Source organism: Cydia amplana, chromosome 24 (assembly GCF_948474715.1).
Source record: "Cydia amplana chromosome 24, ilCydAmpl1.1, whole genome shotgun sequence".
Classification (NCBI taxonomy): domain Eukaryota; kingdom Metazoa; phylum Arthropoda; class Insecta; order Lepidoptera; family Tortricidae; genus Cydia; species Cydia amplana.
The window spans coordinates 4197107-4214559 of NC_086092.1; the positions used below are offsets into that span (position 1 = coordinate 4197107).

General features: G+C 36.1%; 1 protein-coding gene across 1 annotated transcript in view; it reads right to left on the bottom strand.

Annotated features, from left to right (window-relative positions):
- Window positions 1-11388, bottom strand: part of LOC134659146 (segmentation polarity homeobox protein engrailed-like) — a 30396-nt gene extending 19008 nt beyond the window's left edge. Inside the window, exon 1 of the mRNA XM_063514775.1 lies at window positions 10037-11388. Within this exon, the coding sequence (XP_063370845.1) occupies window positions 10037-10778 (742 nt within the window). The 5' untranslated portion in view covers window positions 10779-11388. The remainder of the gene's footprint in view (window positions 1-10036) is intronic.
- Between the last annotated feature and the right edge of the window lie 6065 nt (window positions 11389-17453).

The following is a 17453-nucleotide window of genomic DNA, read 5'->3' on the forward strand; positions in this document are numbered from 1 at the left end:
ACAACGAAACGCTTGGTGTTCTCCATCACTCTTCCATATTAGTGTGACAGTGACAGTTGTGTTTCGCTCGCTACGTAGTGTTAGCGATTGGCATGTACAGTTGTCTACGGGGCCTGACCGCGTAGACAAGATGCCAATCGCTTCGTTGGCACAAAGCGATTCGTTGTCGTAGCGATAGCGATTGTCACCTTAACACTGTCTCTCGCGACTGTACTCAGTTTTTGCCGTCCAACCGGCAGCAACGTCGGGCATCCACAGTTCCCAAATCGCATAAAATCGAACACCTTCCGCCCAGGCTACAATGTCTCTTTTAAAGCATATAAATAAATATATTGGCATTTTCACTTAAAAGTGTACCATTTACTTTTTTCGAAAATCCATCAACTTTTGGGTTATTTCTCCTCAATCACGAGGACTATCGATTTAAAAAGAAAAAAGCGGCCAAGTGCGAGTCGGACTCGCCCATGAAGGGTTCCGTATTTAGGCGATTTATGACGTATAAAAAAAAACTACTTACTAGATCTCGTTCAAACCAATTTTCGGTGGAAGTTTACATGGTAATGTACATCATATATTTTTTTTAGTTTTATCATTCTGTTATTTTAGAAGTTACGGGGGGGAGGGGGGGGGACACACATTTTACCACTTTGGAAGTGTCTCTCGCGCAAACTATTCAGTTTAGAAAAAAATGATATTAGAAACCTCAATATCATTTTTGAAGACCTATCCATAGATACCCCACACGTATGGGTTTGATGAAAAAAAAAATTTTGAGTTTCAGTTCGAAGTATGGGGAACCCCAAAAATTTATTGTTTTTTTTCTATTTTTGTGTGAAAATCTTAATGCGGTTCACAGAATACATCTACTTACCAAGTTTCAACAGTATAGTTTCGGAGAAAAGTGGCTGTGACATACGGACGGACAGACAGACGGACAGACAGACAGACAGACAGACAGACAGACAGACAGACAGACATGACGAATCTATAAGGGTTCCGTTTTTTGCCATTTGGCTACGGAACCCTAAAAACATGTGTCCCAAAAAAACCTGTTTTGTAACGCATTTTCACAAACATTTTGTAAGGACCGTTACAAAACTGACACCCACTTTTTTTTCTTTGTCCCACCTACCTACTCGTGATTCTAAGTTATAACACTTATAACTTAAAAGTTGATGGTTTAAAAAAAATGTACCTAATTGGTACCATTTTTTCTGAAAACACCCATATAACCCGCATAAGAGTCACATGAACTGGTCGCTAAAAAGCCGCTCTCATACAATCAAAATTACGCTCTCATTTTAAAATGACATGCTTTAATTAAACATTTAGGTATGTATATAACTAATACCTATCTATGGCTGATACCTGCTAGTTTTCGTGCTAACTATTGTTAACAAAGAAAATGATCAAAATAGAGCATGTTATTTTCAGTCGTGGTACTCGTGGTATCAACCAATAGCATTGTTCCAGTATTTTTTAAGAAAAATGACATTTTTTGAAAAAAGAAAACGGTACCTAATGATCATGAGGTCCTACTGAATGGTTAAGAACATATTGTGTTATCATTATTGTTATTTTTTCTAACAAGTATAAAAGTGCGACATCGACACACGGCAGCGGCACCATAGCCGATAAAAAAGTAACATAGGTAGTAAAAATTACTAACTCAAGCATTTTTCAAAAAATACGTAATTGATATAAAACGAGGTTAAAAGCTACCCACACCCATAAGATAAACCAAAGAATATTAAGTATTAGGTAGTATTAGGTATACTTATATTAAGTCGATAGTTGCATCGAGCTCGTAAATCGATATAATCGCGATTATGGCCGTCGATTATCATCGGAAAACGATATGCTTGTAAAAAATAATCGATTTACATAACAAGTTTGGTTAAAAGTGAAAAAAAAGTTTAACTTTGCAACTAGGTATGTTATGATCGAACGCAATTCGACATTATTTGTTATTGCTCGTGACATTTCTAACCTATTGACACGGACGGTTTGACAAAATATGGACGCTTTGAAGTTTCTAATGAATTACTTTAGTAGTAACAATTTATTAAACAAACAGCAGTACGCCTACCAGCCCGGGCGATCAATAGCTGACGCAGCGCGCGACGTCAAGTCGCGCGTGCTGACGCACCTCGAGGGCGGGCGACAGGTCGCAGCGATATTCTGCGACTTGTCGCGCGCCTTCGAGATGATCGACCACTCCTTGCTCCTGGAAAAACTTTCGCGTTACGGCGTAAATGGATCTTTCTTACGCACTATAGGTTCGTTTTTAAAAAGAAGAAAGCAGAGTACGCATCTCTTAACGTCAAAGAGTAACCTGGAGCTGATAGGCGATTCTGCTGTCCCCCAAGGTTCGTCAATGGGTAATTGCCTGTTTTTAGTTCTAGTTAACGATGTCTCGACCGCCTGTTCGGAAATTGAATTCGTGACATTTGCGGATGACACGTGCCTACTAGTGAGCGCCGATAACTTTGAAATTTTGAAATCAAAGGTAAATAAGTCAATGTACCAGATATCCCAGTGGTTTACCGCGAATGGTATGATGTTAAACATAGAAAAAAACCAACATAATGCATTTTCAACTTAGGCACCACAATAATAATCAATTTGACATCATGCTAAACAATACCAGGGTACCTCAAATTTACAGGGCAAAATATTTAGGCTTCACTATCGATTCCGGACTAACATGGTCCCCTCACATCGACCTCTTATGTGAAAAGTTATCGTCAGCATGCTATGCGCTCTCGAGACTTGCTCCGAGTTTGTCATTCAAAAATGTTAAAAAGGCATACTATGGATATTTCCATGCCTTACTAATCCAAGGTGTCGATTTGTGGGCCACCGCGGCCGATCGCGACAGGGCTTTTAGGATGCAGAAACGAGCTGTTAGAATTATAATGAGAAAGGCATACGACTGTCCCGCTAAGGATCTTTTTAGGGAGTCGAAGATTATCACCCTGCCTGGCGCATACATACTTAACGCCTGCAAATATGTGAGAGCAAACCTGAACACATACACCACTCATTCCAGTACCCGTCGAAGTAATGTTCTGGTCGTGCCGCGTTGCAGATTCGCAAAAACTCGAGGGTCGCTCGGTGTCACGGGTGCAAGATTATATAACTCACTACCTATGGAGATTAAATTAGTACAAAGCGATGTTGTTTTTGCAAATCGCCTAAAAACATTATTAACAAGCCTCGCTTGCTATACCATTGACGAATTTGTCGAGGTGTGTAGTGACCCAAATATTTAAATTTAAGTTACGAACCTTATTGTCAAACCTGCTTAGAAAATAATGCAATGCATGCAGAAGTAATTTAGTACCTATCTACGTGTTAAATACTTATCTACCTAAGATCTAGTGTATAAATTGTTTATGTACCTTATCTGACATGTAAAACATTATGTTTTATGAATAAATAATCAATCAATCAATCAATCAATCAAAATTCTAATTTCTCTCTGTTGGGTTTTTATACTAAGTAGCATCAATGATTTATAACTCAAGATAGGTCACGGGCGTTCCAAAATTGAAGCGCTTACCTTGTGACAAATTGGACAAGTTGCCTTTAGTCGCGGCTGGACAAACAAGATGTGTGCACGTGCTAACGAGCTCCCGCACACCGAAAGAGAAAGAGACGACCTTATGTTTAACAACGAGTGTGACAAAGTTAGATGGAATGAGAAAATTAATCAAAAATAACACATTTCTTCGTAGGCACCGAAATAAATATGGAAGTATTTTTTGTGCTCCTCAAGTATGAGTATAATCTATGGTTATATAATATCATTGAGTAGCATAGGATAAGAAAAAGACAGTATGATTGTATCTACTGTTCCACTAACAAGCGACTCTTGACAAACTATATTTAATTTATAAAATGTAACTTAAGTAGGTAGGTACCTATTTATAAATATTGTCCTGAATAAGAGAGCTTCATAAGTATTGTCCTTAATAAGTAAGTAACGGTAGCTAACAAGACCATAAGTCGATGAAAACCGACAAAGCGTCACTTTTCATCGGAAACTATAAATTGCCGCAAAAACATAAAACCTCCTAGTTAGTACAACCACATACTCGTTAGCGTAACTCGGTCAAAACACCACAATTCATTATTTAATTACTATAGTTCCACAAAATGCAACGCTAAATACGCGCGTCACGAAAAAAAGGAAAAATTAACTAGCAACACTGAACGCTGCCGCGGTACGCACACCTTTTTTGCCACTGGCAACTGGGCGTGCCGCCATTACGTTACCAAGATGGCGGCGAAGAAAAAAAATGATAATCGCGCGAAATAATTGCTCCTAAATTGTTTCATTACTTCACCTGCCTTAAATTGCCGTCGATAAATTTTAGGACATTCGATTTTTAATTTTATTTTAACGGTATAAAAGCTATGCAGTTGTTGATGAAGCGTTTATGTAAGTTTGTGAGCGTGTAAGGGAATAAGGCAAGTGTCATTGTGTGAATGGAACGCTCTTTATTAGGCTTTTAACTTTGAGTACATTAAGATAAGGTCCATAATTGATTGAAGGTGATTGGAAAGTGTGAATAAATATTGCAATATTCGCTGCAAAATAACCAGTAATTATGTTGTCAATTCGCATTTTTATTTTTAAATGGACGCGTTTCAGTAGACGGGTCTCGACGCGGTTTTATTAAAAATAAAAACAAGTTCTTTATGATATAATTGGTCTTGTTACCGTAGGCCTTTTCAATTTCATGATGTCATTAAATTTTCTTTTTACGAATTCAATTTATAAGCGGCATGTACTTAAACAATTTGGTTGTAATTATTAAAAAAAACTACAATGACACAGTTTAAAAGGTGCAAGATTAACAGGAAAAAAAGAAGTTAATTGTATTGATTCAGTCACATTGTTTTTAAAACGAGCCATAGGCAATATGGTATGCTTTCTTGGAATTGAGTCTACGTGATTAAAAAAACAACAACAAGTGTATGACTGTTACCTACTGGCGGCAAAATACTCAGAAATTGAAGTAGGTATTACCTACCACTTAATTCAACCTTTTGATCTTTTTTCGGCTTACGAAATATAAAAGTGATAGGTAATATTTATATTGACATAAATATTTTACTCATAAGAGAAAATAATGAATACCTACATGTACTATGAAAAAACATTTAAGCGGGGCTACTTGGGACAACCGGGGCTAATAGGAACTATAAAAGACCATATTAAGTTTTTAGATTTAACATTTTATAGTAGGACCGGAAATATTGTATAATGCTAAAATAGCAGCACTTTAGGAGAAAATTCTCCAATGTTAGACATTCTTTTTCCAATCATCTTCCTCGCGTTGTCCCGGCATTTTGCCACGGCTCATGGGAGTCTGGGTCCGCTTGGCAACGAATCCCAGTAATTGGCGTGGGCACTAGTTTTTACGAAAGCGACTGCCATCTGACCTTCCAACCAGAGGGTAAGGGCGTTTTTTTTTTGTTGCCCCTAAATTTTTTTTTCAATTTTGGGATTTTTTATGTTATTTCTACTCAGAATCACGAGCTCTTTCTATCCTAATAGGAGAAAAAAAGTGTACAAAAAAAACATCCGTAAACTAGGCCCGTATTGGGATTAGTCCGGTTTCCTCACGATGTTTTCCTTCACCGAAAAGCGACTGGTAAATATCAAATGATATTTCGTACACAAGTTCCGAAAAACTCATTGGTACGAGCCGGGGTTCGAACCCGCGACCTCCGGATTGCAAGTCGCACGCTCTTACCGCTAGGCCACCAGCGCTTGAGCGTTAGACATTATTTTTCCAATTACTGACATAAATGGAACCTTAAGACGAAACAGGAGCTGAGATTTACATATTTTAGGTAAATATACCCATCTCGCTAACCGAAGCGGCTCCTAAAACTAGTGCGATAAGGACAAGGCGAAAACTCCTGCGTAAAAATCTCAAAAATAGAGGTTTCGTACTCGACTGTTTCCTCCTCCAAATCTTAACCAATCGTAACCAAATTTGGAAATCTAAATGATTATGATATTATCTGTGTCGGACCGTTTTGCTTTTTCGGATAATTGATATCAGTTTTGAATACCATGCCTCTCATTGCGGCATAGTCAATTAGGCCATTTTGGCTATTTTTGAAGGGCTCTAGCGCCTTAAAAAACAAAAATATCAAAAAAAGCAAAACGGTCCGACACAGATATTGACAATATTAATCCGTGTTGTAAAAATCATTGCTCTAGCCTCAAAAGTCAAAACCCACGGAGGAAACAGTCGAGTACGTTTGTATGGAGAAATGACCACTCCTGTTGGCTCTTAATGCTACAGTAGACAACCCGGGATATGATTTTGAAAGGCCTAAGCAGCCCCGAGGAATCTAAATCACCCCACGTAACGTTAGTAACCCTATCTTTTTCTCGTATGTCACAGTCATTAAAAACACACTAATAATGGATCATATTGGAAGAAAATACACAGCATTAAGTCCCTGACAAATTAGCCCGCCAAGTATAAACAAAACTCGAGATAATTTTGACAGAATGTCAAAAGCTGTCATTTAAAACAAATAGAACAATGACAATGACAACAATAGGCGGTGAGGCAGTCATTGTTTGTCAGTCATCACCGTTTTGACATATGTCAGGACTGTCCCTGTAAAAAAAATATTTAAATATCTTCTCGGTATTTTGCGTTAGGAGGAAATACGCAAATTAATCAGTAGTTGTAGCAGAGACGAGTATTAATATAGACGGTAGTCTCCATAGGAAATTGCGTTTTTTTTTTGACGAACATGACATATGGCAATGACATATCGTTGTATAAAATATGAGCACTAAAACCCCGTCAGTGTGACACCCTCAAGCCAATCTAAGTTCTTAATACAACAATGACGGAGAATTAAAACTACGAATTTGTATTAAAATATCAATCAATCAATCTTTATTTTTGACTAGTCTCTGGTTTCACTTTGTATTGCTTGAAAATCATTGAGTCATTAAAGTTAACTTAAAAAATCCCGACGGAAAAACGGCATAACTCAAAAAACCAAAAATAACCAACAATGCGTAATCCTAACAATTATGCTATTATAATTAGCTTGAAGCCATAAAAAATCAGTTTTATTTTTTCTCTAATTATTTAACAAATTTGCATAAAGATAATGCCTTAATTGCTTAATAAGAATGAACTATAAAATGTTATGTTAATTGTTTATGGCAGAATTTTGGGACCTCCAACGAAGTATGACCAGTACATTTTGTTGTTTTAGTTACGTAGTTGGTATTTATTCATTTGTTTTTGAGCATAATAACCTTCTGGTAGCCTAACTTATACATACACTATTAGGCAACACGTAAAAATGAGATATTGTAAGACAAATAACCTTTTTTTTTATCTCCATAATTATATGATAAATCTCTGTATTTACTCATTTTTTTCTTTTCAGATTTATTTATTATTTATTGTATTATCTTTACAAAATAGGAAAAGACTTATATTAAGAAAAAAATTGAGTAAAGTTGTCAACTATATACATCACCGCCGTTTATGATGCGATAATAAACTTAACTTTATAGCTTATGGAATTTTAAAATGATTCTTGGCATTCAAAAAAAGCTAGACTACATCATGACTCATAAAAAAAGATAAAAATTCAAACGGTCTACTGTTTTATTTATATTTGAGCGTTTTGTGATTATAATGTTTCAGATTATTCTGTTGGTAACAGCTGTTGGCAGTGTTTGAATAAATTGAATCTATTATATTATTCATGAGTGCTGGCTGGTGTTAGAATACTGGTGTACAGATGTGTATGTGTCAGTGCGTTTAAAATAGGACTTTAGGACGTTTGACGCTTATGATGATGTTGTATAACACTGCAATAAAAAGGCAACGAAACTGAGCATTTGACAAAAAGTGTCTTCCTTTGTATAAAAGTATATACCGGTCTAGCGTGTCATCCATTATTCTCTGTGATATTAGAACAAATTATACATCATTCTAAAAAGCAATCTGCCGATTAAATCACTCATATGCAACCATTTCGGTTTCATAACGCAATAAACGGCGCCATGATAGGCCGCAAGAATCCGAAATGCGGGCGTAACTCACGAATATTTGACTTCACTATTATGCTTTATTAACCACATTATAATGTTTAAGTATGCTTTATCGGCTTTTACCAGTTAACGTTTGTGTTAACATTTGTTAAGAGGAAAGGGGAGAGCCGCTTCTCCAAACAAACGTAGTCCCCATTTTCCTCTCTGGATATCGTCATTTTTTTACATAATTTAGTGTTAGTATATTAACCATAGCCAAAGATAATAGAGAGTATAGAGTGTCATGGTTAATTATATAGCCACAGTACATTTACTGCTACAGAAGATTAAAACTTTTAGAACGCCATTTGACTTTGATCCTTATTCTTTCACTGTTCACTGATATATGTTAAATTTGTTAAATATCAAAGAGTAACGCCATCTACTCAACAGTCGGCCAAAGGTAGGCCATCGCTCGGAAAGGTTGCAGCGTCAAAACATGTTCAATAATGTTAATATCCAGAGAGGAAAATGAGGACTACGATTGTATGAAAAGGCGATTTTTACACTTCTCCCACTGTCTTTCATTCTTCCTTTTATGTGTTCAATTAATATCATTAGAAACAGTTTCAGGAACTGGTTTACAATAGAATAACTTTACTGTAGTACCTACCTATATACGTATACGTGTATAAAGGGAATATTTCTTGTTTAGGTTCCTAACTTATAAGAACTATAAGACATAATAACGTCATATAAGACCAAGAAAAATAATAACGGATATTTTCCTAAAACGCGTCGTAAAATTTCAATTATCATAAATACAAGCGCATTCAAATAACTAGAATGATGAATTTGCAAAACCGCAACGCTTTGTGTGTCAAATAACGTTAACCACAAGTACAGGAAAACGCCGTAATAAATGGTTGTTTAAGGTACTTGTTTTACAAGCATGCCTATATGTTTAACTAGATTTAACCTCTGTCTTCTCTTTAATCGTCCCATACAAAACTCATACGTGTATTTCACACCCTCAGAGAAAATACGATAAAAAGCCGTGTCATTATACGGTATGTTTTTGTCCAAGGTATCATGGGGTACCTAAATATTACCCAAAATCATTTCAATTTGCCTGAAAGAATAATAAAATGCAAACATACACTCGAAACGACATTCCATTTCATATAATTGGTTAAATAACAAACATGTCAGTAAACTATGGAATGAACTCGTCTGCGGTATTTCCGTACTGATGCGACCTTCAAACCTTCAAGAAAAGAGCGTACTACCATCTTAAAACTGGCACTTACAACCCTTCTAGTGTTGCGGGTGTCCATGGACGGCGGTAATCGATAACCATCAGGTGATATGTATAAGTTTGTCTCCTATATCATAAAAAAAATTATAGGTGTGACGACATTGTGGTAAAGCAAACATAATGATAATAATCACTTTTCCGTCGGCCTACTGATACCGCTTACTAAACTTGTTTTGCTGACACTTTCGGTGTTAAACCAAAGATCAGAAGCTAATAAACCATATGTTTTTTGTCTCGTTAGCAATTAAACTATTTTCCTAATAAATTATTTCTAGTTAAATGTTGTACCAAAAAACTAGTAAGACATTCGAATCAAATCGAACTAGAAATAATTGAGTACCTAGGTCGGTACCTACCTATATTAATAATTATGTTAACGACCAACGGCTAAATAACTTGTTATAAAACAAACACATAATTAATTATTCATACTTATGTCTGTATATCACTTTACCAGTAATGCATACGTAAAAATAGTTAAACAGTATCTATTATTTCATACTGACCAACTGCCACTATAATTATAAAAGCATGTTGCCAATAAAAAAAAACATAAAATAAACCATCAATTTCATCCTTATTTTTCTAATGAACATCAGTCATCATTCCAAGTTATATGTCAAGCACTCTGTGCAAAACACAAGACCAACATTAATGAAAAAGTAAATTTAAAAAGTTACCTGAACTAGGTCTGTCGCTGTATCTCGTGCAGTACACCCACGCAGGCCACAGAGTAGAGTTTCCTTGGCTATTCGCTTCTGTACTGCCACATGTAGAAGGCGCTCCACTGGATGTTGACGATACTATGGAACTCGCTGAATCAGGCCTCTTAGCCTCAACCGGCTTCGGAATTTCTTTCTCCTTTTGCACTTCCCCGATTTGCGAAACAGTCTGTCTTAAACCACCCAATGGCGGCAATCTGTTGAAGTCCGGCTCTTTAGACTTTAGATAGTCGAAGCTGTATTTCTGGAAGTCGTTCTGCTTCGATAAATCGTAAGGTTTGTAGAGGATGCTGTGGTTAGGCCCGACGGATTTTGGTCCTTCGATTTTGTTCGTTTTTCTTAAAGCTTTCAAACCGAATTCAGGGTGTAGGATGTTGCTAATGGAGAAGTTGATTGGTAAGGTTGGTTGTTGTCTTTGATTCAACTTCGGGTCGAAATCTTGGTTGATGACAGGCTTGACATCTGGCGTTTCGGGTCTGTAGTAGTTCTGGTATTCTTGAGGGCTTGGTGGCGGCGAATTGGGTTGGACCTTGACGATAGTCATTGGTGCGTTGCGTTCGTACCTTGGTTCAATAGTCGTGCAGGTATACTGACTAGGCTGGCAGTAGGACCCCAAGTTCTCCGCATGCGGAGCCGGTACTCTAGCCACCGGCCCCGGACTGTTCGCCTGATTCGGACTGCAGCGGTCTTCGAAAGCCATGATAACTCTATTCAAGTCAATATCACTCAATGTCTTATTATACAGTCAATACACAGCTCACTTTCAACATCGATTTATGCATGTCAGTTTGTAATTCAAATTTGGAACGCGGCTGTCACTTTGACAGATGGGACGTCTGCGCACGACCGCGGCGGCCGACTGACTGAGATGCCGAGGGGACACGCCCCTCAACAAACAAGCTTTTTTTTCACCCTACCCCCTTCGGTTTTGTAGGCGTTATCCGTTTAGGCCCCAACGCTTTCGAATGTGCTACGTCTCTTTTTAACTTAACGGTTTTATTGTGGGGTAACCGAGATGGGTGTAGCAATTGATTTAACGTGATTGTGTATTTAGTGGGCATGGAGGGATTTGTGAATTCTGTTGTAAATTGGCGGTATGGCTCTTTTGCGTTTGTAATGTATCAATATCGTGCTTTGTACTGAATTTCAATTAAAGCCTGACAGAATTATTATATTGATAGGCGGTTGATGAATTATTGAACGTTTTCTTTTTAAATGTCATAGCGTAATTAAGTTGTTTTGGTATTTTTAGATTTTCTTGTGATGAGTTTTTGTTCTTGAAATGTAGGTACGGTTAATGTTTTGCTTTAATGTTTTGTGTGTTGCTAAAATTATGGCGGCTTATCTCATAGTCATTTTTCAGGTTTAAAAATAAGCTGTTTCATATTATTCGTAACTTGCTTCATAAATTATGAATACCTAAGTATATTATTAATTACAAATTGGAAAAATGTGTAGGTAAATGTTTATTTATTTATCTTTCATACCTATTTATTATTCTATTTGCCGTAGGGTAGGTAGGCATGTTAGGTATTTATAAATCTTCAAGACTTAAAATTAGAATAAATATTAGAATACATTTTTTTTTTAATAAATTATGCTTTCAATTGGATAGGTAAATAGACATTTAAGTTTTTTGATACACTTAATACGGTCCATGACCATTTTATTTTATTATCTTTCTTCAAATCTTTCTGTTTTATATCCAAACTATCCAAAATATCTTTGAACAAAGTGCTATTGTATGAGTAAAGTAAAAACCCTACAAACACAAACTTGCTTTTAGCAGTGTAACTAAAAAAAAAACAGTAAAAATGAGCAAAGCCCCTTCGCATGTTAACGATCCATTGTCTCCCAGTTTTTGTATTTTTGGAGTTACGCTGTTTTACCTCAAGGCCACAAAATATCGAAAATATTATTTTTTAATTTTCTTTTCTAGTCTGAAATTTTATTTTTTTTATTTACAATAAACTGGCATGTGATACCACTTAAAAATATTATAAGTAAATTACTGGCGAATATGACTAGGTAACTATAACGTCTGAACAATTTCTAATACTTAATCATTTTTCTTTAAAATATTTTGGCTTTGATTTATTGAAATACGTAAATACTTATTATTTTTATAATATGAAGATAAATGTTATTGAAAAAGGCACCATTTATTGTTAACTTTAGGATTGCACAAATAACAACAGCACAAGACTCGGGCTTAATGCCTTAAGCCCCTTAAGAATTTTTTCCCAGTCAACCGTAGGGTCAAATGGAGAAATGTTAAAAAAGGCGCGAAATTCAAATTTTCTATGGGACGATATCTCATCGCGCCTACATTTTTCAAATTTGCCGCCTTTTTCTACTAACAAGATCTACTTGACCATCTATAAATCTTTTTTCTGCAGCAAAGTAGCCTATTTTCAAAGATTCGCTGCTTTTACTCGTATAAGATATCTAAGAACAAATGAAGAATTACTTAAAAAAGTCATTGATGTTAAAAGCTTATTACAGAGTCGAGGACTACTTGACAGACAAACAGCTCAGGTAAGCAGGAAAACACATCAAATATTATATGTTGGTAATTCATAATAATCAATCAGATTTATATAATATGTTTTCCCATTTCTTTTAATAACTTTATTTTCTTTTCCTTTTGTAAGAATTTGATATGTTTTCTGAAAGAGCTACGAATTTGTATGATTCCATGTACATATGTATATTTTCTAAATCAAATTTATATTACACCTTATGTGTATAATTGCATGAATTCTATAGTGATTTAAATTGTATTTTTTTTCCTTATTTTCTCGTAATGCATGTTAATTATAAGAAGTAATTATTTTTGAAAAGATGTGTCCCGCCGAGTTTGTTGCCGGTCCCATAATGGGATACCCTCCTCCAATTGAGGGGGGATTTAAATCTTCTCGGGGCAGAGGTGTAGGGTTGGAGCCGGTCTACCTAGCTTTATTTGACGTTCATAAGCGCATTGTAATTATGCCTACTTGAATAAACTATCTTTTATCTTTATCTTTATCTTTAATGTTGCTCAGTTATTGACAGCTAAAAAAGATGGCGTTATACAGCGTAATGTTTTGTGGTAACTGAATTGTCAAACGTCAATTTTTGACAGCCACAGTTATCGCATAATGCAACATTGTATGCGATAAGACCGCCTGTTGTTTAACCTAACCTCTTCTTTTCTGTATTCTTTGGATTGTTTTCTGTAATGATATGTGCAATAAAGAGTATTTGTATTGTATAAACATATTCCGAATAAATTCATTTATAAATTGGTCTCCATTTGAAGGCTGTTAAACTCGAAGCACAATTTATTTGTCTTATAGGCCATTTCGAACGCACACTGATATTGATATCATTTTGCTCATACTTGTCTTGTGTGTACTATAATATATGTTGTATTGGCGCCGGCGAAACACACCATAACTAAATAATATGATTCAAATATCATTCTGATGTCAGTGTACCTACGTTAGAATTGGCCTATTAGACTTTACATATCTTACACCTTCAGATTATTTTGCTATTATAGGGTAAGTGCGTTAGTTTTCGTCCACTTGACGAAATTTGAATATAAACCTACATTGCTGCACAAATTTGGACTTATTGCAATCCTTAATGTCTAAACAATATATCTATCTACATAAAAATTATATTTTGCCAGTAGCAAATTAAAAATCAAATGTATTATTTGCAAATCTGTCAAAGAGAATGCTCCCGGTACCGAGTTTGTATGGCTAGAACCGGGAATTCCCGGTTCCGGTACTGTATTTGCATGGAAAACCAGCACGGGGAGCACTCCCTAGTTAAGTGGACGAAAACTAGAGCATGGATGGAAACTAGCGCCATGCCCCTACTAATTTATTTAAAAAGCCATGTCACGATTACATAAACCTAATTTGCCACCACATCAACGTCTAACTCTACAAAACATTTTGAATAACAATTGCTCAAACAACTTTTAAAAACAAACTTCGGCTTCAAAGGGATGTCACAGAGTAGAGGACAGAAAGTTCATTACGAGGGGCGTTCAAAATATTCTCGGTATTGATATCTTACAACCTCTTCTAAAATTTCTTTCGTTACTGGCCGCTAAGGTTTATTCATTGACATTAAAAAAAAGTATAATTCGAACCGAGATGTTCTTTTGTTTTTCTGCAATTGCTGAACAAACATGAACATCATGTGGGAATTGACAATGTTAACTAAATTAGAACATCGATGCGTGATAAAATTCTTGACAAAACATGGTAAAAATCAAAAAACCATAAAAGAGGAAATGGATTGTGTTTACCGTGAGTCTGCTCCTTCTTTATCTACCATTCAAAAGTGGTCAAGCGAGTTTAAACGTGGAAGGGAGAGTGTTGAAGACGACCCTAGACCTGGCCGGCCTGTAGTAGCTACTTCACAAGAAAATATTGATAAAGTGGAAAAACTTATATTGGAAGATGGTCGAGTGAAGGTAAAATCTATAGCACAAGTAACCAATCTCTCTATTGGTACCGTACATGATATTATCCATGACCATCTTAATATGTCAAAAGTAAGTGCAAGATGGGTTCCGCGAATGCTGACTCGGCTTCAAAAAGACATGCGTGTAGCTTGTTGTTCCGATTTTATTGACCTGTGCGGTGAAAATCCTGATGAGGTGCTGCAAAGAATAGTTACTGGAGATGAAACCTGGGTTCATCATTATGACCCAGAGAGTAAACAAGAGTCCATGCAGTGGCACATTAAGGGTTCAGCTCATCCCAAGAAGTTCAAGGTCATCCCTTCAGCTGGCAAGGTCATGGCCACGATATTTTGGGATTGTGAAGGAGTATTACTGATCGATTATAAAGAAAAAGGTGTAAATATCACAGGACAGTACTACGCTAACATTCTACGTCAATTAAAGGATGCAATCAAAGAAAAGAGGCGAGGAAAGTTAACCAAAGGTGTTATGCTTCTGCATGACAACGCCCCCGTCCATACTGCTCATATTGCCAAGGCAGCTATTGTTGAATGTGGGTTTGAAACTGTTACTCACCCACCGTATAGTCCGGACTTAGCCCCCAGCGACTTCTTTTTGTTCCCCAATCTTAAAAAGGATCTGCGTGGAAATAAATTTTCCGATGATGAAGCATTGAAGGCGGCAGTGGAGGAGCATTTTTACACCAAAGATAAAAAATATTTTTATGCAGGATTAAAAAAAATAATTGATCGATCTTTTAAGTGTATGAACATAGGGGGGGAGTACATTGAAAAATAAAAATATCAAACTTTTCGTACTTGTTTGTTTTCATTCTCATACCGAGAATATTTTGAATACCCCTCGTATATCAATAATATTTATTCATGAATAATCATATATAGTTTGTCAAAGGACTTTCTCATTTTAAACATAGACATAGAGAATCATACTATCTTTGTCTTACACTAGTACTAGCGCCCAAAAGAAAAGGATGAGTATAGATTTTTTTGTTCATATTTACTGACAAATTGGTTTGACCAACTATACAAAAGTAATCCGCCACATGTTTCGTCAAAACACATAATGTAATCCGCACAAGCATCGTCACAAACATAATTCTACATTAATGGGTAGGTACTAAACTAAAACAAACCATAATTTCGGCAACAAGCTTCGTCAAATAAATAAAGTAAGTACATTATTTAATTGTTAATTTAACCTTTCATAATACACTCATGGACAATTTAGAGGAACGGAAAAAAAATATAATTACTAATTTTGAAATTACTTTAGGTGCTGTAATCCAGTAATTAAACCTTTCATTTTCAGCTTTTCTAGGTATAGAAAACATTGACTCTGATTCACTGAAATGTATCAAACGGCAGATTCGCGATTACGGGGTTGGCCCCATAGTCAAAGTTAAATAAATAATAATAAATAAATATTATACGACACTTTTACATAGATCGACCTAGTCCTACAGGCGGCTCAATGGGGCTTGTGTTGTGGATATACTATTATAATTGTATACAGTAGAGTCCGGTTATAACGACGCCCAAGGGACCGCTGATATTACGTCGTACTAACCGGACGTCGCACTAAACGAACTGCCAATTATAATATATTTTTTTAATCAAAATAATGACATAATTTTGTATTTATTAATACTTATGCGACAATCAACGAAAAAAAAAACATTTTAATTAAAATATTCATTTACGTTAGTATTACAACACTTTGTCTTAAATGCAGAGACTTGTGTGTTTAGAAGAAGCCACTTTTGTAGGTTCGCGTACTCACACATCATCCGCAAATTACTCGAATCCCGTAAAATAAAGTCGTAATTTTTAGGGATCTAATCAAGGTGACAATCGAACATCGACAATCAAAAAATAAATAAGGTTTTTGTCAAACATTTCAATTTTGACTCAAGCCTTTATCGCGGACTGTTTACTTTTGTTTCAACAAGCAACCTATACTCAATTGAGACAATTCTTACAAACCCAAACTCAATTAGGATGCGTTGTTATATCAAACAGTTCCTATGGCCACCTCCAGCTCGAAGGTACCAAAATATTGCATTGTCACCCAACTTACATAATTATGTATGTGAAGTTTAAGCTCAATTGAATAATGCGAATTGGGTTTTATTTAGTTTGCTAGATTACGAAAAGTCACAGTTTTTCATCTTGCTGCGTATAGGCTAAGGGGGGAGGGGAGTTGGGTGCGCGGGACGGAGTAAGCTTCTTACCAACAATTTATTTGTAAAAATTACGTCGCTCGTCGTTGTAACCGGACTTGACGGACTGATTTTGTGTCAATTTCCGTCGTTAAAAGCGGTCGGTCGTTATAAGCGGAGTCGTAATAAACGGTTGTACTTTCATAGTAGCTCATACTAAAACCAAATAAGTGCTTATACTTACGTCGCTATAAGCGGTTGGTTGTTATATGCGAAGTCGTACTAATCGGATTCTACTGTACTTATATAAATACTTATTATACATAGAAACACCCATAAGTCAGGAACAAATATTTGTGATCAACACACAAATAAATGCCCGTACCAGGATTCGAACCCGGGACCTTCTGCTTCGTAGGCAGGTCACTACCGAGTCTACCGAGGCTAGGAGGCTGTATGGCAGTATGATCTACATATTCACACCTCAGAGTTTGTCAGATTCAGAGATAACAATATCACACTGTATTTGCCACTTTTGCTCTTGAAAGAGGAAGCGCACTTTCTGCCCCAACTTGCGCTGCGCCACAACAATGGCGGATTGACATCTGACAGCTATTTAGGCGGCAACTGACAGCCACGCTTGTTAGCGGCGCCATCATGGAATTGCTTTTTTGTCTATTGTACCTACGTAATTTATACTATTTATAGAACTTTATCGAATATTCTAGGCT